Genomic DNA, 24,085 nt, shown 5'->3' on the forward strand with positions numbered 1-24,085 from the left:
TTTGTAGGGAAAAACAATGGGGTAAATTTACTAAGATGGGAGTTCTGTTTAATATGAGATGTTGCCCATAGCAAAACTGCTGGGTGCGCTGATATGGGATTAAATCAGTGTGCCGCACAGTGTGACCCCTGAAGCCCCATACACATTACCCGGCAGGGGGAAAAATGTGGCATCGGCAAGTGCATACACACTTGCTGATGCGGCCAGGACAGGCAGCGACGGCGTGGGGGAGGGGGGTGTCAGTGGGGGAAATGCTGGCCACGCTGCATCTACATCTACGTTAACGAGGACCTCCCGCGTCTGTACATGATGAGGGAGGGAGTCATTAACGATGCGCGGAAGCGCGCATCATTAACGACTTTTAGTGTTCACACTGGGCGAAATTGTGAAAGATCTTGCTCAGATCGGCCCTTCTGAGCGAGATCTTTCACTTTCTCATCTAGTGTGTATGGGCCTTAAGTCAGGGTGTCCTGCACAATTTTAATCCATCTCTTCACTGATGCAGGGGGCCTGTAGTGCCATCCCCAGCAAGTCAGGTCCATTTTTTTTTTAAATTAGTAGTTTCATTTTTATGTTAGTTCAGGATTGTATCATTGTATTAATTATGTTTAATTACATGCTTGTTGTCCCTGTCTTGGCTGCACTACTGTGCAGTCTGTTGGGGTTATTCAGAGTTGTTAGCAAATCAATAAAGCAAACTAATACCGCTTTTAGACCAATAAAGCGGGTCGCAGCCGGGAGCACTGACACAGGAGCTACCCGCGTCACCCCCCTTTTAGACCGGTGTCACCAACCCGGCAACCCGTGTTTCTGGTGACGCGACGGGGGCGGCGCTTGGAGATAACATGATCTCCAAGCGCCGCCCGGTGCGCCCGCACATAGAGTGTAAACAGGAAGCCGGGTCGCGCGATCCGGCTCCCGTTTACACTGAACAGTTTGCCGGGTTGAACACGTGTTCAACCCCGCAAACTACCCAAGTTGGAAAACCGGGTCACCCGACCCGGATTATTCCAACTCTGCCCGTTTACACCGAGCAGCAACACGGGTTATGTATGTTCATGTGCAATAACCCGTGTTATATGCTGCCGGTGTAAAAGGGGTATAATGGGCACAACCATGTTGCACTGCAGGTGGGGCAGATACATACTTGCCTACCTGACCCCCTCCATGAGGGAGAAAATGGTCTGTTCCTGGACTTTCCTGGTAATGTGTGATTGCCATCACCTGTGGTGAAATGCCTTTCTTATCAATTAACTAGCTCACAGGTGATGGCAATCATACATTAGCAGGAAAGTCCAGGAACAGACCATTTTCTCCCTCATGGAGGGGGTCAGGTAGGCAAGTATGGGCAGATATAACATGTGCACATACTGTACCTCCCACCATGACCCTCTCCAGGAGAGACAGAATGATCTGCTCCTGGACTTCCCTCTTAATTTCTGATTGCCATCACCTGTGCTGAAACACCTTTCTTATCCATTAACCTGTTCAAAACAGGTGCCAGCAATCATAAATTATGAGAAAAGTCCAGGAGCAGAGCATTGTGTCCCTCCTGGAGGAGGGTCATGTTGGGAGGTATGCGTCTGCAGTCTGCAGTGCAGCATGGTTTTGCCCATTAGAGTGCTTTTTTGGTTTGCTAACAACTCTGAATAACCCCCTATGTCCAGCTAAAGTTGATGGCTGGGACAAAGATAAAAAAATTGCACTGGAACTTGAGTACCTGTTTTATTTTTGTTTGATATGATGGGGGTTTCTTGTTTTCTGAAGGCATCCCTGGTATAAAGGTATTATTCTCTCTGCAACTGGGATGCTTCTTTATAGCTTTGTTAATGTGGTTCTGGAACTGTATGGGTCATTACAGGAGCATGGTAGCCTGTAGGGTTAGAGAAACAGGACCCAAAATGCAGCACAGAGTCAGTCCAGTCCTCTCATACTCGAGAGTACTGTAATGATGTTATATACTCACTCTTAGAACTTGTTTATTACTTTAAGTCATTAAATCACACCCTCATACACACTATCATTTGCTGCTATAATTGATGACTAAAAGGTTCCATCTGTCTTACTATATACCAATTAACGTACACAAACAGTTTAGTACACTGCTATGCAGCTGATAAAAAAGTTAATATAATAAGCCTAGGGTCAATTCCCCAAAGAGAGGGGAAAGAAAAGAGAAATCAGTTACTAATGCGGTGCACACAACCCAATATACATATAATTTTAAAATAAATTCTTTATTGTAAATTCGTTAAAACCCCTGGCATATTCTCAACTATAGGCAGAATGCCACAATAGATGTTTATTTATCTTATATATAATTAAATTGATTTGCCGGACTTGTATTGTCCTTTGTTCAGAGTCAAGCGAAGTATTAAAAATAGTAAGGAAAGTGAATAGGAATGAAAATAAAGTGAATAAAGATTAAAAACAAGGCTAATGTGTCATATTCATTATGTGTTATTGATATTAAATAGTCCTAATATGTATGGACCGTTTTGCTCTCTCTATAATATGCTAATGCTGAATGTTCGCTGAGAGAGATCTATGGGTAATCAAATCAGAATGAGACTTTCAAAAAAAATATAGTCCAAGAATACAGCATGATAGAATGACAGATATAGTAATAGGTATAGACGTTTAATATTTTATATCATCTTTCAGATAGCTTTAACAGACGATGATTACTGTATTCCAAAATGGTATCTGGTATCTCAGGTAATCCTACCCATAGGATGTTAAGTACTATGCCTGCATTATTATAATGCTTGCAATAAACACATGTGTTTTGCTACCATAAATTAATCACATATGATGTGAGCAAAAAATCACTAGACATGTGTCAACTAGAACTCTTATATTGTAATGCCGGTCATACAGTCTCGTATTAATAATGACTGTATAAGAGACTACCCGTCCCCTGTATTATGTAGATACGGCTGCCGTAGCTGTCATGCTATGGCAGATATAGGAGTTATAATATCACAATGTGACTGCGGGCGGTTCACGCCGTCTGACCGCTAATATAATAAGATAATTCTAGTGTAATATCCAATATGGTATAGTCTGAAAGACGATATAAAATATTAAACGTCTATACCTATTACTATATTTATCATTCTATCATGCTGTATTCTTGGACTATATTTTTTTTGAAAGTCTCATTCTGATTTGATTACCCATAGATCTCTCTCAGCGAACATTCAGCTTTAGCATATTATAGAGAGAGCAAAACGGTCCATACATATTAGGACTATTTAATATCAATAACACATAATGAATATGACATATTACCCTTGTTTTTAATCTTTATTCACTTTATTTTCATTCCTATTCACTTTCCTTACTATTTTTAATACTTCGCTTGACTCTGAATAAAGGACAATACAAGTTCCGGCAAATCAATTTAATTATATATAAGATAAATAAACATCTATTGTGGCATTCTGCCTATAGTTGAGAATATGACAGGGGTTTTAACGAATTTACAATAAAGAATTTATTTTAAAATTATATGTATATTGAGTTGTGTGCACCGCATTAGTAACTGATTTCTCTTTTCTTTCCCCTCTCTTTGGGGAATTGACCCTATACTTCAACTTAAATCAGTTGGTAGCACCTTTAATGACCTTGATATTTCTTTATGATTCATCCACTCATTGGTTAGAGTGGTATTCACTATTGAAAAGGTATCCCAAGCAAATAAAATATTTGGACTATTCATATCTTGGTGCAGGATTATCCTCCAACTTGGATTAGAGTTGTACTCTCTCCACTGTTTGGAAATTTGCAAATATAATAAGCCTATCCAACAGCAACACTTTGACGGCTAACTAATTTAAAAAGACTAGTGACTTTATATAGCATACCTAGCTTTACTTCTAGATAATTCTAGATAAATGGCTATAAAACACACATAATTTTATGATAAGTGAAACAGAAGAACATGAGCAAGGAATTGTTACTCCACAAATTAGGAATTAGATATTAATTGAACTAAAAAATTGAACGCACTATATTTATGGGCAGTCACACCTTTACTGTTTTGGAAGGGGCATGGATAACTTTAGGCCTTTTAGCGGTTGCAATTCCGCCATCTTCCTGTGGTCTGAAATCCATGCATGCTTACTCCTGGATTCTGAGTTGGCTACATCCTTGTGAGCGCACTGCCCCAAGCCTTCTGCTTGTGAAGGCCAGTACTGATGTAAGAGATGTGTGCTGAGCGAACTTAACACAGATTGCTCAGCACACATCTCTACCCCCGCCCAGCACAGCGCAATGTGCTGAGCGAGGGGGGACGACAAAGGGGGGTCGCCCACTTCACACAGCACTGAAGTGAGCAACCCGCTAGCACCGGCGATAGCGATGCGCAGGGACGCGCATCGCTATCATTGGGGGGCATACACACAGCAGATCCGTGCTTAACATCTAAGCAATCTAGTCAGATTGCTTAGATTTTAAACACTGATCTCTCTGTGTGTACCCCCTCCTTGAGAGCAGCAGTCAACCCTATTATCTGGATTTTCACTATGCCATCCTTTGTGCAGGAGATTTGGGAATTGGACAGATCTTTGCATATTATTACCCATAGCAAACATATCCTACGCTTGAAAGCCCCTGTTAAAACCCTGTTGTCACCCAGTAACACACATCCAGCTGCAAGTGAGATGCATACAACACTGAATTGTTTGCAATGCTTCTAAGCTGTGTATGCAGGCCACGTCTTATGAGCAGTTTGTTTAAAACCATGCAGCTTCAGGATTGCTTGCAACTCTAAAATCAGACAGATTGTCAATATTTACAAAGAGGCGACAAGCTATTAAATTCATCTTATGAGATAGAGATGGTACATTTTGTTGGGAGTTCCTTATTTGTTGGGTTCTTAAAAGATCGGTTTGAATTTCTTAAACATTTCTGGAGGTACAGGTGTCCGTGTTACACCAGCTTTGTATACTTTAGGCCTATTTAACTTGGAAATATGTACTGATGGTGGTGTGCCGTGGTGAAATATTGAATTTAATTATACAAAATAAAATTGAAGTGCATTTATTAAGTTTCTTTGTTGACCAAAAGTGATAATAGGCAGATCAGGCAGTTGTTTTTACCTTTGCTTGAGTTCACATTCTGTTCTGAGCCCTTAGCCCTGGAATTGGTTGTGCAAAGCATCTGCATTGCGATAAAATGAATATTATAAAAACGAAACACAGTCCTTATTATTTTTTATCAAATGTACCTTAGATAAGTACAGCAATGTCATGTTCTTGGATCCAGCTACTAGAAACTGGTCCTGTAAAATTCAAATGTTCTCAAAATGTTTCCTTTACTGGGTTATTACAGGGCCTGCATTTAATATCTTCCTAAGATATTGCACCTTCCAACTTGGCCCATTCCATGTGGACAAGTTCTCTGCGCCTGGGGTAAGTACACAGGACAATATTAGTCAATCGAGGTTAGAATCTATCACAATAGGTTTTATTAGGGGTTTCATTGTAATTTACCTAACTGTCTGCCTTCTGATTGCTAATGCTAGCCAGATGCTTGTAATTGTACTGGTTCACACAATGCAGATTGTGCCCTGACTCTGATACTGTACATTGCGCTATATGCAAATTCAGTTACAATGTGGGGCTAATTCAGATCTGATCGCATCAGCAAATTCGTTAGCTAATGGGCAAAACTATGTGCACTGCAGGGGGGGGGGGCAGATATAACATGTGCAGAAAGAGTTAGATTTGGGTGGGTTATTTTGTTTGTGTAGGGTAAATACTGGCTGCTTCATTTTTACACTGCAATTTAGATTTCTGTTTGGACACACCCCACCCAAATCTAACTCTCTCTGCACATGTTATATCTAGTGATGAGTGGGTTCGGTTCGTCGGAATCCGAACCCCCCCGAACTTCACCCTTTTTACACGGGTCCGAGGCAGACTCGGATCCTCCCGCCTTGCTCGGTTAACCCGAGCGCGCCCGAACGTCGTCATCCCGCGGTTGGATTCTCGCGAGATTCGTATTCCATATAAGGAGCCGCGCGTCGCCACCATTTTTCACTCGTGCATTGGAAATGATAGTGAGAGGACGTGGCTGGCGTCCTCTCACTTTGTTTCAGGGGGCTGCAGTGCAAATATCTTTATTCTGGGGACCAGCAGTATTATAGGAGGAGTACAGTGCAGAGTTTTGCTGACCAGTGACCACCAGTATTATACGTTGTCTGCCTGAAAAACGCTCCATATCTGTGCTCAGTGTGCTGCATATATCTGTGCTCACACTGCTTTATTGTGGGTACTTGGGACCACCAGTATATTATATAGGAGTACAGTGCAGAGTTTTGCTGACCAGTGACCACCAGTATTATACGTTGTCTGCCTGAAAAACGCTCCATATCTGTGCTCAGTGTGCTGCATATATCTGTGCTCACAAAGCTTTATTGTGGGGACTGGGGACCAGCAGTATTCTATAGGAGGAGTACAGTGCAGAGTTTTGCTGACCAGTGACCACCAGTATTATACGTTGATCTATTACTGGCATATAATTCCACACATTAAAAAATGGAGAACAAAAATGTGGAGGGTAAAATAGGGAAAGATCAAGATCCACTTCCACCTCGTGCTGAAGCTGCTGCCACTAGTCATGGCCGAGACGATGAAATGCCATCAACGTAGTCTGCCAAGGCCGATGCCCAATGTCATAGTAGAGAGCATGTAAAATCCCAAAAAATAAAGCTCTGTAAAATGACCCAAAAATCAATCAAAATCATCTGAGGAGAAGCGTAAACTTGCCAATGTGCCATTTACGACACGGAGTGGCAAGGAACGGCTGAGGCCCTGGCCTATGTTCAAGGCTAGTGGTTCAGCTTCACCTGAGGATGGAAGCATTCATCCTCCTGCTAGAAAACTTAAAAGAGTTAAGATGGCAAAAGCACAGCAAAGAACTGTGCGTTCTTCTAAATCACAAATCCCCGAGGAGAGTCCAATTGTGTCGGTTGCGATGCCTGACCTTCCCAACACTGGACGGGAAGAGGTTGCGTCTTCCACCATTTGCACGCCCCCTGCAAGTGCTGGAAGGAGCACCCGCAGTTCCTGATAGTCAAATTGAAGATGTCACTGTTGAAGTACACCAGGATGAGGATATGGGTGTTGCTGGCGCTGGGGAGGAAATTGACAAGCAGGATTCTGATGGTGAGGTGGTTTGTTTAAGTCAGGCACCCGGGGAGACACCTGTTGTCCGTGGGACGAATATGGCCATTGACATGCCTGGTCAAAATACAAAAAAAATCACCTCTTCGGTGTGGAATTATTTCAACAGAAATGCGGACAACTGGTGTCAAGCCGTGTGTTGCCTTTGTCAAGCTGTAATAAGTAGGGGTAAGGACGTTAACCACCTAGGAACATCCTCCCTTATACGTCAGCTGGAGTGCATTCATCAGAAGTCAGTGACAAGTTCAAAAACTTTGGATGACAGCGGAAGCAGTCCACTGACCACTAAATCCCTTCCTCTTGTAACCAAGCTCCTGCAAACCACACCACCGACTCCCTCAGTGTCAATTTCCTTTTTAGACAGGAAAGCCATGTCACTGGCAAGTCTGACGAGTCCTCTCCTGCCTGGGATTCCTCCGATGCATCCTTGAGTGTAACGCCTACTGCTGCTGGCGCTGCTGTTGTTGCTGCTGGGAGTCGATCGTCATCCCAGAGGGGAAGTCGGAAGACCACTTGTACTACTTCCAGTAAGCAATTGACTGTCCAACAGTCCTTTGCGAGGAAGATGAAATATCACAGCAGTCATCCTGCTGCAAAGCGGATAACTCAGGTCTTGGCAGCCTGGGTGGTGAGAAACGCGTGTCCGGTATCCACCGTTAATTCACAGGCAACTAGAGACTTGATTGAGGTATTGTGTCCCCGGTACCAAATACCATCAAGGTTCCATTTCTCTAGGCAGGCGATACCGAAAATGTACACAGACGTCAGAAAAAGAGTCACCAGTGTCCTAAAAAATGCAGTTGTACTCAATGTCCACTTAACCACGGACATGTGGACAAGTGGAGCAGGGCAGACTCAGGATTATATGACTGTGACAGCCCACTGGGTAGATGTATTGCCTCCCGCAGCAAGAACAGCAGCGGCGGCACCAGTAGCAGCATATCGCAAACGTAAACTCGTTCCTAGGCAGGCTACGCTTTGTATCACCGCTTTCCATAAGAGGCACACAGCTGACAACCTCTTACGGAAACTGAGGAACATAATCGCAGAATGGCTTACCCCAATTGGACTCTTCTGGGGATTTGTGACATCGGACAACGCCACCAATATTGTGCGTGCATTACATCTGGGCAAATTCCAGCACGTCCCATGTTTTGCACATACATTGAATTTGGTGGTGCAGAATTATTTAAAAAACGACAGGGGCATGCAAGAGATGCTGTCGGTGGCCCGAAGAATTGCGGGCCACTTTCGGCATTCAGCCACCGCGTGCCGAAGACTGGAGCACCAGCAAACAGTCCTGAACCTGCCCTGCCATCATCTGAAGCAAGAGGTGGTAACGAGGTGGAATTCAACCCTCTATATGCTTCAGAGGATGGAGGAGCAGCAAAAGGCCATTCAAGCCTATACATCTACCTACGATATAGGCAAAGGAGGGGGAATGCACCTGACTCAAGCGCAGTGGAGAATGATTTCAAAGTTGTGCAAGGTTCTGCAACCCTTTGAACTTGCCACACGTGAAGTCAGTTCAGACACTGCCAGCCTGAGTCAGGTCATTCCCCTCATCAGGCTTTTACAGAAGAAGCTGGAGACATTGAAGGAGGAGCTAAAACAGAGCGATTCCGCTAGGCATGTGGGACTTGTGGATGGAGCCCTTAATTTGCTTAACCAGGATTCACGGGTGGTCAATCTGTTGAAATCAGAGCACTACATTTTGGCAACCATGCTCGATCCTAGATTTAAAACCTACGTTGTATCTCCCTTTCCGGCAGACACAAGTCTGCAGAGGTTCAAAGACCTGCTGGTGAGAAAATTGTCAAGTCAAGCGGAACGTGACCCGTCAACAGCTCCTCCTTTACATTCTCCCGCAACTGGGGGTGCGAGGAAAAGGCTAAGAATTCCTAGCCCACCCGCTGGCGGTGATGCAGGGCAGTCTGGAGCGAGTGCTGACATCTGGTCCGGACTGAAGGACCTGCCAACGATTACTGACATGTCGTCTACTGTCACTGCATATGATTCTGTCACCATTGAAAGAATGGTGGAGGATTATATGAGAGAACGCATCCAAGTAGGCACGTCAGACACTCCGTACGTATACTGGCATTAAAAAGAGGCAATTTGGGGGCCCTTGCACAAACTGGCTTTATTTTACCTAAGTTGCCCCCCCTCCAGTGTGTACTCTGAAAGAGTGTTTAGTCAGCCGCTCACCTTGTCAGCAATCGGCGTACGAGGTTACTTCCAGAAAATGTGGAGAAGATGATGTTCATCAAAATGAATTATAATCAATTCCTCCGTGGAGACATTCACCAGCAGCAATTGCCTCCAGAAAGTACACAGGGACCTGAGATGGTGGATTCCAGTGGGGACGAATTAATAATCTGTGAGGAGGGGGATGTACACCGTGAAAGGGGTGAGGAATCGGAGGATGAGGAGGAGGTGGACATCTTGCCTCTGTAGAGCCAGTTTTTGCAAGGAGAGATTGATTGCTTCTTTTTTGGTGGGGGCCCAAACCAACCAGTCATTTCAGTCACAGTCGTGTGGCAGACCCTGTCGCTGAAATTATGGGTTCGTTAAAGTGTGCATGTCCTGTTTATACAACATAAGGGTGGGTGGGAGGGCCCAAGGACAATTCCATCTTGCACCTCTTTTTTCTTTCATTTTTCTTTGCATCATGTGCTGTTTGGGGACTATTTTTTTGAAGTGCCATCCTGCCTGACACTGCAGTGCCACTCCTAGATGGGCCAGGTGTTTGTGTCGGCCACTTGGGTCGCTTAGCTTAGTCACACAGCTACCTCATTGCGCCTCTTTTTTTCTTTGCATCATGTGCTGTTTGGGGACTATTTTTTTGAAGTGCCATCCTGTCTGACACTGCAGTGCCACTCCTAGATGGGCCAGGTGTTTGTGTCGGCCACTTGGGTCGCTTAGCTTAGTCATCCAGCGACCTCAGTGCAAATTTTAGGACTAAAAAATAATATTGTGAGGTGTTCAGAATAGACTGAAAATGAGTGGAAATTATGGTTATTGAGTTTAATAATACTATGGGATCAAAATGACCCCCAAATTCTATGATTTAAGTTGTTTTTGAGGGTTTTTTGTAAAAAAAACACCCGAATCCAAAACACACCCGAATCCGACAAAAAAATTTCAGGGAGGTTTTGGCAAAACGCGTCCGAATCCAACACGTCCGCAGAACCGAATCTAAAACCAAAACACAAAACCCGAAAAATGTCCGGTGCACATCACTAGTTATATCTGCCCCTCTACAGTGCACATGGTTTTGCCCATTAGCTAACAAATTTGCTGCTGTGGTCAGATCTGAATTAGGGGGGTCATTCCGACCCGTGTTTGAAAAATGACAGTTTGGAGCCGATTGACTTGTACGTTATCTCCAGCGACTTTATCTCCATCCAAGGCTTCGTAAATAGACCTCTAATTATGAGAAGTGCTGTGCTCCTGCAGCAATGGTGGATACAGCCATGGCATTTTCAGCTTTTGGGCTTCATTTGCAAAGAGGCGGCTTCTGCAAGGCGCCGCTTCCAGGCGGTTTGGAGATGAAAATTGAAAATTGTACGCAGTCAGTGTAAAGCTGGTGTGCCTCACTCTCACTGAGAGCTGTTTGAAATTTTCACCTCCAACCTGCCGGGAAGCAGTTGTTTACAAAAGCTGCGCTTCTTAAATAAGGCCCAATATACAATATAACGAGGTACAGTAGTTCTTTTTCCATTAACAAGAAAACATACTACATACCTCCCAACATTGAAGTAGACGAAGGAGGGACATCGTGGCGTGCGTAGTGCGCCCGCGACCGAAAAGGGGCGTGGCCTATGTAGAAGGGGGCATGGCTTCGCGGGAGGTCCCGCGATCGCGAGCCACGCCCCGTTTTCGTCACTGAGGGGGCATGGCCAGCGCTCTGTGAGCTGCTGGCATGCCCCCTCTCCCTCTAACTCACTGGAATAGACGCTGTGCGCACGCGCACAGCGTCTATTCACCGCTGCTCTGCTCTCAACTGAGCAGAGCAGTGAATGATCAGGAGCCTCCCAACTGCCCCCACCCACCGCGGGACACTGCGGCCCGCGGGAGGGACAGCGGGGCAGACCCAAAAAAACAGGACTGTCCCGCGAAAATCGGGACAGTTGGGAGGTATGATACTATGCTTTTGTGTAGAAGAGGGCTTACTTTTTGTTTGTTTTTTTTGTACATGATGTTAAGATTCTAACAAACATGTTATCTTCTATATATTTATATTTTATAGTTTGCATTTTGCATTTTTCTACATTTGATTCCATTCTTTGGAGACCTGATGTAGATATCTGTTAGACACAAGACATTTGAATTACTGTAGTTGTTTTTTAGACACCATTTGTAATTCTGCTTCACAACTGAATCGTCCCATATGGTAAACACTATCATAATGACCCTGTTATCACCTTAACATTGTACACTCTTATCCCATCCACTATTGCCATTTCCTCTCAGTCATACTACAGTACCTTGCAATATAACTCAATAAACACAGCACAGGGCAGTTATTTATGTATGGAATACACAGTCCACAGGTAAACATCAGTAATCTACACTTCTTTAATTGTAATTCTTCCCTGTCACTGACTGACGGTACTTCCTATTAGAAAAGCTAAACATTCCAACATAATAACTGTTTGATCAGAAGGAAGGACATTGATTTAAATATGATCCATTTACAAAGAAATCAGGTTACAGATAAAGTAATGCTGTAATAATAGCTTAAATCCTAATTTCATGGACTGTGGTCTGTTTCCTTATTAAGCCTGCGTACAAAGAGTAGCATTATGCATAGGGTTCAATGATACTAAATAGGAAAATCATTGGCGCCACTTTTTCACAGGTGGATGAATACTGAAGGGTGATCTGTGTTATGCTTTTAAGACATTCTGACAGGCTCCATTATTGTGTTATCGCTTGTAGATTAGTGCAGCTGTTGCGGTACTGTCTGTACTGTAAAATAATACCATGGCATTTAAAAGTGGTTGGCTACATTTAAATCACATTTATTTATTGGATTATAAATACCTATTTACAACTCTTATGAAATACATTTCTAGCTTCATTGGAGCACTTGTAGGCAGTCTCAGCAGAGTTCATTTCGTTTTGTTGTCCTGGAATAACACAGTTCTGGTCTGTTGTCTTTTTTGGATATCCCGTTTTTACGTCGACAGAACTTAGATCGACACTCATTAGGTCATTTTATTACACATGAAAAGGTTGACGTGAGTTTTCCACTTTCTTTTTTTTTTCTTAATTTTTTTAACTTTTTCATACAATCCACGTGGACTACGATTGGGAATAGTAACCTGTGCCGAGCGCAGCGGTAGGGGAGCGGAGTCGGGCACCTTGCCCGAAGCATGGCGAACAAAGCAGTGCACTACTTAGGGTTCCCAGTCACTTTATGAAGAAAACGACATCAAAAATATATTAAAAACTCATGTTAAACTTTTTTTCATGTCAACCTATTTCAGGTCACTGTCGACCAATAGTGGTCGACCTAATGACTGTCGACCCTATGATCTACACCCCTTTATTGAATACAGCTGTATGTAGAGTACAGTTTTGTACTGTATCTAATAAGCAACTAAAAGTATCAATGCTGTACAATATAAATGCAAGACTGAAAAGCATTGGCGTTACCAAGTAGGAGAAAGAAATGTAGATCTTAAAAGTTGCAAGGAAATCACCTATTCTAGTTGGCAAAGTACAAAAAAAATACTTGTAATTGGAAGAGCATTAACACTCCCTCACATCAAGAAATTGTCAGTCATGTCTAATTTATCTCAAATATGGGGTCGGTTGTAATGGCATCCGAGTTCGGCCGCCGTGCGGGATGCCGTATGAATGCGGATGTTTTTTTTGTAAAGGGGCAATCACTTACAAGGCATAGTTTTGCCTTGTAAGTGATTGCCCCTTTAAAAACAAACGTCCAAGTTCGTCCGGAATCCCGCACGGCCGCCGAACTCGGGAGTCATTACATGCAGCTCCTGGAGTACAAAATGGGCCTTATTCAGATGTGGATGGATTTTGCAACGCTGCTGCAGGATCACCTGCGACAGCATCGGCCAGCTGCATAACCCATGGTGTTGCACTTGCCGGCGACTGGCCTCCGCACTCCCCCAAAACGACAGGGATGCCTCTGTGTTGGGAAATGGAAGCCGTTGCCGCCCCCAAACTGCTACAGGCCGTCATTCTAGTGACATCTGCAGCCACAGTGCATCCAACAAAGCAAGATTCATACTGCAACGCACAGTACCGGTCTGGCACATGCGCTAACTAATGAATATTGGTACTTTGTGCTCTCTGTGCGCTCTCTTTGTGATAAAGTCAAATATTATCTTTAAACATGAAGCTATATACTTATACCGTGGAGCCGTTATGGCCGCTAGACCACGTGCACGTGCTACGCACTTTGTACGCTATTTGCGTACAGAGTCCTGCACGTGGTACGCACTTGGCATACACACGCTGCGCTGAGTGTACGGATTACACACAGCGGGCGCACACACAGTGGATAACCTTTAAACCTTGCTAATAACACACAGTGAGAATATACTTATACTCTAAACCTTAATAACCAAGTACTGTAATGATGTAACGATTAGAAACCTTAACAAGGTGTATGCTGTTTGAGCAATTGAGACGCTAAGAAAAGCCCTTTGCAGTAAACAGTGAAAACACAAGACTTGGTTTGGATTTAAAAACCACAGCAGCTCTAACACCGCCGTGGATGGTTTAGAGAAAAAGGGAAACACAATACAAGTTATACACTACAAACTAACAGGGAAATCTAAACAGAATAACTGAGAATATACATAAACAATAGCGAACAATCGCAAACAAGAGCGAACAGAATGAGAACACAATGAGAACAAATGGCGAACAAAATGGATAAAAAAATGGCTACAGAGAAATATACATACGTGGGGATGATTCGCAAGCGCGTCCTGGATCCAGCCCTCAGCATTCAGAGAGAAAGCCTTCAGAGAGAGTGAGGCTGGCCAGGCAATGTTGGTCTTTATATAGCACAACATACATTCACAATACAATGGTCCCTATAATCTCATTGTTCATTGGACACAGGAATGTGTCTCCACATTATAGCAAAGGTCATAGGTGGATTTGAACAGGTGGGCTGTGTCTTTCTCCAACTGCTCTGGTGGGAGGTATCCTCAGGATTCCCGCCGCATGTGTAATTTACAGCAAATACAGTTAATGTTCATAAACTACATTTGTACATAACTATACGCAGGAGCGAGCGATCCTTTCCTAACTAGCCTCGGAATGTTGCCCTTAAAATATCCTACAGCTGGATACTAGACACCACCTTTCAACCTTTGTCTGACCCTTCCCATCATGCAAAGAGGAATCTCTCTGTCCAGGAACCGTTTAAACTGAACATACTTGCTGACATTGTCTAGGGGAATATTTACTACAAAACACACTATATGGGTTAAATATGCTACGATCGAGTCGCACGCTAGACGCTTAAAACTCTACCATAAATGCGCATACCACGCGCGTGATCGCCGGAGCGATCTTACGCAAATTGCGGCTATGTGCACGCACGGCAGAGCGTGTGCACGAGCAGCGGGCATGTGCATGAGGGGTTAGTACAAGGCATATGCATCAGGATATTTTTCGACTTTGACATTTGGAATCTGAATTAAGCTCCCACGACCCTCCAAAATAATAAGATTATTCGCTATGGTCTTTCATACTCAAACTACCATACCCCACTGCCAGGTTCTATTTCAGTTGTCCAGACATTTCACGAATAGATACTGTATGTTGTCTTTGTAATATGAGTTGATGAAAAAGTTTGGTGAGAAGTCAGATACTACTGCATCTGCGTTAGATGTCCTGTGCTATGTGTCATCCCCAGGCAAAGCCGAACATAAGAACTGAGCGGCCACTTGCTGAGAGCAAGGTGACGCTTTTCTTAATATCTTCTCTTCCCGTAATAAAACAAGCTGATAGCTGGTGACAGTATGTTAGTAACTCCACCATTCCATACGTTAAGCTATCGTGAATGGAGTGTTGACCGGTTACATATCCCTCTGCAGTGCAGTCAGGAAGGTGTCACTGAAAACTGGGTAGGAACCTGCCAGACCTGCCTTATGATTGGCTAGCACCCTGTCCTTGGCATAAGTAGTCTGCGCTTGTCCTACACATAGCACTCAAGATTACTTATGGTATGGTACAGTAGAAACATTTTGTGGTTAATGGGAAATTTTGTACTGACCGTAATAAGCATCTGACTGCTGCTCCTAGGCACAGGCCTAATTGGAAAGTCATAATTACTGACACTGGTACATGTAAGTCTGTCTTCTCCTAACCCTAAAGGCAATTATATTATGTATCTTCCTAATAAATCACTTAACCCACCTTCCATCGGGGCACAATATAGCAGGCTGAATCAGACTTCCTGACCGTATGATTAGACAGATGTGTCATAAAGTGCAGTGCTGTGAATTATGTATGCCAGACCTTCGACTTCTGTCAGATTATGGGCCGTATTCAGTAGCTGTTGGAAGCTGCCGTCTTGTCGGAAAGATGGCAGCTTCCGACATGTTTCTGTTGGAAGGAGTTCCGACCTATTCAATTTGGCCAGTTTTTTTCCGACAAGTCGGGAATTCCCGACTTGTTGGAAAACGCGTGGATCGGTGGAATAGGCGCCGATCCCCGTGCTTCTGTCGGAAACAGGGCCAAATCTGACAGGTTCTGGCCCCTTTTCCGACAATCTCAACCCGACTTTAAAAAAAAGTCTGATTGAGCAGGGCGTCCCCCCGACCAGGCTCCTTACTCCCGGCAGCGCCTCCCCCCGCCACTGCAGTCATCACCCCCTGCTGCCGCAGACATGTCCCCCCGACGCCTCCGTCAGTGCACCCGGCAGCAGCAGGGCAGGACCCGGGAACAGCCAAATCTGACAGTCGGATTTGGCTGTTCATTAAATAGCTCTTGTCTGATCCATTACGACAAATGCATGCCGGAATGGATCCAACACTTATTGAATATACTCCTATGATTCCTTCATACATCATAAATGTATATTTCTCTTACGTCCTAGAGGATACTGGGGTTCCATTTAGTACCATGGGGGTATAGACGGGTCCACTAGGAGCAGTACCAGATTAAGGTCCACATGGGCCTGGAGCTGAAATTTATAAAAGGCCTATTGTGTGCTACTGCATGGGATGTGACTAGTGATGAGGGGGCCATGACCAGTGGTGTGGGGGTGTGGCCTGCATCATGGGTTGTATCAAGAGCCTTCCTTCAATTGCCCCACCCCATACACACTTTACTTATACAGATATAGCCACACTCATCCATCCTGCAGCTTGGCATATTTGCGGCGATCAACTGTGTCCACGACTAGGATGCACGTGTGCGTCTAAGTACAAGCAGCCATAGGAATACATTAGCAGCGTACTAAGCCACAGCTCAGCGCGGCCTGTGTGCCCGTGCGGCCGAGCTGCAGGATGGATGAGCGTGGCTACATCTGTATCAACAGTGTAATGTGAAAGTCTACAAACAAAAGGAAACCCTACTTGTTAACCTGACAATAAAGGAAAAATGGCGCTTAGTGATTATATTAATTTGAAACCTCAGAACTAAAGAGCATATGGGTCACTTAGCGATATCATGAATGTGACATCTCTATATACAGTACTGTATATAAAAAGAGAGCCCTAACCTTATTTATAGCAATATAAAGACGATACTAGAGCTAGACCAGATAGTGAGACATTTTTTTAAATAGTCACTGTACAAAAACTACATGTCACCACCAAGTCATGTGATATCTTGGTGGTGTCATGTGGTGAAGTGTGGTGTCTTAGAGGTGACATGGGATTAACTTGGTGGTGGCACTGATTAACCAATTTCCCGTACACAGCATCCGCAAACATATCCCTGTCCAAGAACCCATTACTCAAGCATCCCCCTCCGTGCATCCATTACCCCATCTCTCACCAATTCATTATCAATCCCTCCTACCAACACCCATTAGCACAATCATCCACCCACCCTATCAGCTCCCCTCACACAGCACCACCCATACTACGCTCAAACTGCACCCATATTACACTCACACAGCAGCACCCATACTACTCTCACACAGCAGCACCCATACTACTCTCACACAGCAGCACCCATACTGCGCTCACACAGCAGCACCCATACTACGTCAGACAGCACCACCCATACTACGCTCAAACTGCACCCTTACTACGCTCACACAGCAGCACCCATACTAGGTCACACAGCACCACCCATACTACGCTCAAACTGCACCCTTACTACGCTCACACAGCAGCACCCATACTAGGTCACACAGCAGCACCCATACTAGGTCACACAGCAGCACCCATACTAGGTCACACAGCAGCACCCATACTAGGTCACACAGCAGCACCCATACTAGGTCACACAGCAGCACCCATACTAGGTCACACAGCAGCACCCATACTAGGTCACACAGCAGCACCCATACTACGCTCACACAGCGGCACCCATACTACGCTCACACAGCGGCACCCATACTACGCTCACACAGCAGCACCCATACTACGCTCACACAGCACCCATACTACGCTCAAACAGCACCCATACCACACAGCACCCATACTACGCTCACACAGCGGCACCCATACTATGCAGCACCCATACTACGCTCACACAGCGGCACCCATACTACACTCACACATTGGCAGCCATACTACACTCACCCAGCACCCATACTACGCTCAAACAGCACCCATACCACACAGCACCCATACTACGCTCACACAACGGCACCCATACTACGTCACACAGCACCCATACTACACAGTACCCATACTACGCTCACACAGCGGCACCCATACTAGGTCACACAATACCCATACTATGCTCACACAGCGGGAGCCATACTATACTCACACAGCACCCATACTACGCTGACACAGCGGTACCCATACTATGCTCACACATTGGCACCCATACTACACAGCACCCATACTACGCTCACACAGCACCCATTAACTTCCCCTCCACCTAGCACTCAGTAACCCAATAATTTCTACATCCCAATGCCCATTAACACATTCACCCCCATACAGACACACAATATACACACACACACATACATATACACACACACACACACACACACACACACACACACACAGCTCCTTCCGTGTAGTATAGTCTGGGGTGGCGGAGCTTGTGAGTCAGGCTCAGTCAGGATCCGGGTGAAAGAGAGAGTGGACTCTGCAGGAGAGGGGAGGGGCAGCCAGTGCACTGCATGCCTGCACGGCTCTGTGGCTGCTGATCTCACTGACAGGTGAGAGTGACGGGGCAGCGGACTTCAGGAGGCGGGGCCTGGGAGGATGGCTGCTGCTGCTGGCAGTCTGTGACAGGAAAAAAGTTATATCCTGTCAATGCTGTCAGTCTCCTCCTGTGGGCCTATTTTTCAGTGGGGGGCCTGTAGCTGCAGCTCCACCCGCCCCATTGTTAATCCGGCCCTGACTAGGAGTCATGGGCACTTTAAGAATTTGATAGTGTGTGCTGGCTCCTCTCTTTATGCCCCTCCTACCAGACTCCGTTTCAAAAATGTGCCCCCAGAGGAGCCGGTCGCGCTTATGGAAGCTCCTGAAGAGTTTTCTGCATTTATTTTTCTGTTTGTTATTTTCAGGCAGTTCTGGATGGCACCAGCCTGCCTGCTTCGTGGGACTTAGGGGGGGGGGGGGGGGGTGTCACAACTGAGGGCCTGAGCTGACGGGAGGCAGCCTCAGTTGTAGGGGCTGAGATGTACCGGAACCTGGGAGGTTGTATCAGACCCCTGGACATGTAAGTAACATAAATAATAACTGCCCGAAGGCGTGACCACGACAACTTGGATAAAAGTCAGTGATGTTTATTATGACAACTCCGCAACACAGCAGCAGTAAAAGAAAACATAAAAGTCAGCAAAGAATAAATACAGTTCCTGGGTACTACAGGATGGCAGGAGCCACAGGGCACTGGTAGTGTGAGATAGTTCTTATGATCTTCTAGATGGAAAGTCCTTACCAGGCCCGACTGTAGCAATGGAGATAACCCAGGATTGTGCCAGCTGGTGTTCCAGGAAAAGCTGGGTTGCTGAAGATAAAACAGCTGCTGTGGATACTGGCTGGAACCAGACTGTTGTTAGCACGGAGTGGATACTGGCTGGAACCAGTTAAATAATAAATGAACTTGGGAGCGATGAAATATGAACTGAAATGTAGAACTTGAGAGCGGAGAAATAATAATACCGGTGGAGAGTGGTAAAGTGTAGAAAGGACACCGGCCCTTTAAGGGAAGCTGTACTCTGCTGGAAGCTGAGCTGGAAGCAGGTAATGTTGTAGCTGGAAACAGATGAATCCACAATGGATTGGAGAGTCAGGCTACACCGCAGGTGGAATGCTGGTGCGGGTCTCTATGGTGGAAGTCTTGAGACAGGAGCTGGAACCTGGAAGACAATCACAGGAGAGAGACAAACAGGAACTAGGTTTGACAACCAAAGCACTGACGCCTTCCTTGCTCAGGCACAGTGTATTTATACCTGCAGCAAGGAAGGGATTGGCTAGGCAATTATGCAGATTATCAATACTGAGAACAGATTGGTGGAAATGATCAGCTGACAGAATCCAAGATGGCTGCGCCCATGCAGACACCCGGAGGGAAGCCCGGCTTGCAATCCATGTGGTAACGAAAACAGTAATGGCGGCGCCGGCCACCGGAGACAGGAGGCGCCAGGCTGACAGATGCACATCCAACCACGCGGACACAGCGGAGGCCGCGGCTGACGTAATCGCCACTCAGACACTCTGCATGCAGAAGAGCAGGGACGGCGGCGGAGGCCGCGGGAGACGCCATGCCAGGTGTAATATGGCGTTTACTGTGACAGCGTCCCAGAGTGACAGGAGAGGATACAGGAATGTACACATCAGGATAACAGATGGGATCCAGTCCTGGAGCGCTGAGCCAGCCTTAGGAGGCATCTGATGGGTAAGAAATGGCGTCCAGATACCCGGATCGTGACAGCACCCCCCCCTTTAGGAGTGGCCCCAGGACACTTCTTTGGCTTTTGAGGAAACTTGGAATGGAATCTCCGGACCAAGGCAGGAGCATGGACATCAGAAGCATTGGTCCATGAACGTTCCTCAGGACCATAACCCTTCCAGTCAATAAGATATTGTAGTTGACCGTAACGGTGACGTGAGTCCAGGATCTTGGCCACTTCATACTCAACGCCTCGTTGAGTTTGGACTTTCGGAGTTGGAGGAAGTGAGGAATGAAACCGATTCAAGATCAGCGGTTTCAACAGGGAAACATGGAATGTCCTGGGTATTTTTAAGAAGGGAGGCAACTGGAGTCTGTAAGCAACAGGATTGATGACTTGTTCAATCTTGAAAGGACCGATATAGCGAGGTGCAAACTTCATACTGGGAACTCTTAACCTCAAATTCTTCGTGGATAACCATACCCGATCACCCACCTTGAGAGCAGGAACTGCTCGACGCTTCTTATCCGCAAACTTCTTGTACCTGAACGATGCCTTGAGCAGAGCTGATCGTACGCTCTTCCAGATATTGGCAAACTGATGCAAGGTGATATCCACTGCGGGAACAGAAGTTGCTGGAAGCGGTTGGAACTCAGGGACTTTAGGGTGGAATCCAAAGTTAGTGAAGAATGGTGTTGAAGCAGATGAAGAATGATACTGGTTGTTATGACAGAACTCGGCCCAGGGAAGAAATTGAACCCAGTCATCTTGAGAGGAGGACACATAGATGCGGAGGAAGGCCTCCAAGTCCTGATTCACCCTCTAGGTTTGACCATTGGTCTGAGGATGGTAAGCCGTGGAAAACTTTAGTTTGACTTGGAGGACTTGACATAAACTTCGCCAGAATTTGGCTGTGAATTGAACTCCTCGATCAGAGATAATTTCTTCAGGAAGACCGTGGAGTCGGAAGATCTCTTGTATGAATACTTGAGCCAACTTGGAAGCTGACGGAAGACCGGTGAGAGGAATGAAGTGTGCCATCTTGGTGAACCGGTCAACTACCACCCAGATGGTATTGAACTTGTTGCACATGGGTAAGTCTGTAATGAAATCCATCGACAAGTGGGTCCATGGTCGACGGGGAACGGATAGTGGAACCAGTTGCCCCGCAGGCGACTGGCGTGATACTTTATGTTGGGCACACTTTGGGCAAGATGCAATAAACTCCAAGACGTCCTTTTTCAGAGTTGGCCACCAATAGGACCTAGAGATAAACTCCAGGGTTTTTTGGATACCTGTATGTCCGGCAAAACGGGAAGCATGGGCCCAATGCATGAGCTTCTTCCTTAGCATCGGCTTCACAAAACTTTTCCCTGATGGGGGCGTAGAGTCCATCCCTACCGTGGAGAATGCCAACGGACTTATAATAGGATGCTTGTCTGAAGACTCTGACTCATTTTCTTGCTCCCATGAGCGGGAAAGGGCATCGGCCTTGCGATTCTGAGAGCCCGGACAGAACTGGAGTTTAAAGTCGAACCTGGAAAAGAAAAGTGCCCATCTGGCCTGACGAGGGTTGAGACATTGTGCGCCTTTCAAATATAGAAGGTTCTTGTGGTCTGTAAGGATGGTGATTGAATGAGAAGCTCCCTCCAACAGATATCTCCACTCCTCTAGAGCGAGCTTGATGGCTAGCAACTCCTGGTCGCCAATGGCATAGTTGCGCTCCGCTGGGGAGAACTTCCGTGAGAAGAAACTGCAAGGATGTAAATGGCCATCTTTAGCCCTCTGAGATAACACCGCTCCTACTCCAACGGAGGAGGCATCCACCTCTAGGATGAAAGGAGAGTCGATGTCAGGCTGTTTCAGGACAGGCGCAGAGATGAACCTCTGTTTTAAAAGATGAAAAGCTTGCATGGCTTCTTCAGACCACTTGGACGGGTTAGCACCCTTCTTGGTGAAAGCAGTAATAGGCGCCACAATGGTGGAAAAGTCTCGTATAAACTTTCGGTAATAATTGGCGAACCCTAAGAACCTCTGGACCCCTTTGAGGGTTAAGGGTACCGGCCAATTCTGAATTGCTTGTAGTTTCTCAGGATCCATCTCTAGTCCGGAACCGGACACAATGTACCCTAGAAACGGAATGGACTTGACTTCAAAGACGCATTTTTCTAATTTGCAATAGAGATGATTGACACGGAGACGGGACAGAACCTCTTTAACCCAAAAACGATGTTCCTCTAAATCGTTGGCAAAAATGAGGATATCGTCTAGATAGACCACGACATGACGGTATAGAATGTCTCTGAAGATCTCATTGACGAAATGCTGGAAGACAGCTGGAGCATTGCTCAATCCGAAGGGCATGACGAGGTACTCATAATGTCCGTCACGGGTGTTAAATGCGGTCTTCCACTCGTCACCCTCACGGATCCGGATGAGATTGTATGCACCTCGCAAGTCCAGCTTTGTAAAGATGGTAGCTCCGCTAACTCTGTCAAAGAGCTCAGTAATCAGGGGTAAAGGATAACGGTTCTTGATGGTAATGTCGTTCAAACCTCTGTAGTCGATGCACGGCCGCAGACCACCATCTTTCTTTTTTACAAAAAAGAAGCCTGCGCCGGCTGGAGAAGAAGAAGGTCGAATGAACCCCTTTGCTAGGTTCTCTTTAATATATTCCTCCATAGAATGCGTCTCAGGCAGAGACAACGGATAAGTTCGGCCTCGAGGTGGAACCTTCCCTGGAACGAGATCAATCGGACAGTCCCATTCTCTATGAGGAGGAAGGATATCAGCAGAAGCTTTTACTGAACACATCCGTGAAATCTTGATATGGAGGAGGTGGAACATCAGACGACCTGGGGGAGGAAGAACAGACAGGCAATACTTTAAACAAACATGTCTCAGCACAGGAGGAACCCCATGCCAGGATTTGCGTAGTCATCCAATCAATTGTAGGATTGTGAAGACGGAGCCATGGAAGGCCCAGGACCACAGGATGTGTGGCTCTTGGAATCACTAAAAAAGAAATAAGTTCGGAATGAAGAACTCCCACTCTCAGACGAACTGGTAGAGTCCTTAAAGAAATAACTGCATCAAAAATTTTGCTGCCATCCACGGCAGTTAAAGAAATGGACGAAGGAAGTCTCTCGGTGGGTAGGGACCACCGTTTAACATAGGCTTCGGTAATAAAGTTCCCAGCTGCTCCGGAATCAAGGAGGGCAATGACGTTCCGATAACGTTGAGCAACTTGAAGCGAGACTGGGAGATTACAATCTTGAGAAGATGGAGAGGAGATCATTACTCCTAGCCGGCCCTCTCCTTGGCGAGCTAGGATTTGGAGTTTCCCGGACGTTTGGGACAGGCATTAATGGTGTGAGACGGAGCTGCACAATAGAGACAGAGAAACTCGGAGAGACGTCTTCGGCGCTCAGCAGGAGTTAAACGGGAACGGCCAAGTTGCATGGGCTCATCTTTAGATGGTGACAGTTGACGAGGAGGAGGAGCAGAAGATTTTGGAGCAGATGATCTTCCACGCTCAGTTGCTCTCTCTCTGAAACGTAAATCAACTTTCGTGCAGAGTGAGATTAGCTCATCTAACTTAGAAGGTAAGTCTCTGGTAGCTAACTCATCTTTAATACGCTCAGATAAGCCATGCCAGAATGCAGCATACAGGGCCTCGTCGTTCCATGCCAGTTCGGACGCCAGGATCTGGAACTGTATCAGATATTGTCCTACAGTACGTGACCCCTGGCGTAAACGGAGAATCTCGGATGAAGCTGAGGTTACCCGGCCTGGCTCGTCGAAGATGCGCCTGAATGTTGACACGAAGGCAGTGTAGGAAGATAGCAGGGTGTCGGAC

The 24,085-nt window shown here is 45.8% G+C and overlaps 1 protein-coding gene across 3 annotated transcripts in view; it reads left to right on the top strand.

Annotated features, from left to right (window-relative positions):
- The window catches only part of LOC134909605 (major facilitator superfamily domain-containing protein 8-like), a 304,598-nt gene that overhangs the window by 68,451 nt on the left and 212,062 nt on the right, over positions 1-24,085 (top strand). For all 3 annotated transcript variants that reach the window (XM_063916651.1, XM_063916650.1, XM_063916649.1), the window contains exon 6: positions 5,338-5,417. In XM_063916651.1, coding sequence (XP_063772721.1) covers positions 5,338-5,417 — 80 coding nt within the window. The remainder of the gene's footprint in view (positions 1-5,337; positions 5,418-24,085) is intronic.

This window comes from Pseudophryne corroboree, chromosome 4 (assembly GCF_028390025.1).
Source record: "Pseudophryne corroboree isolate aPseCor3 chromosome 4, aPseCor3.hap2, whole genome shotgun sequence".
Classification (NCBI taxonomy): Eukaryota; Metazoa; Chordata; class Amphibia; order Anura; family Myobatrachidae; genus Pseudophryne; species Pseudophryne corroboree.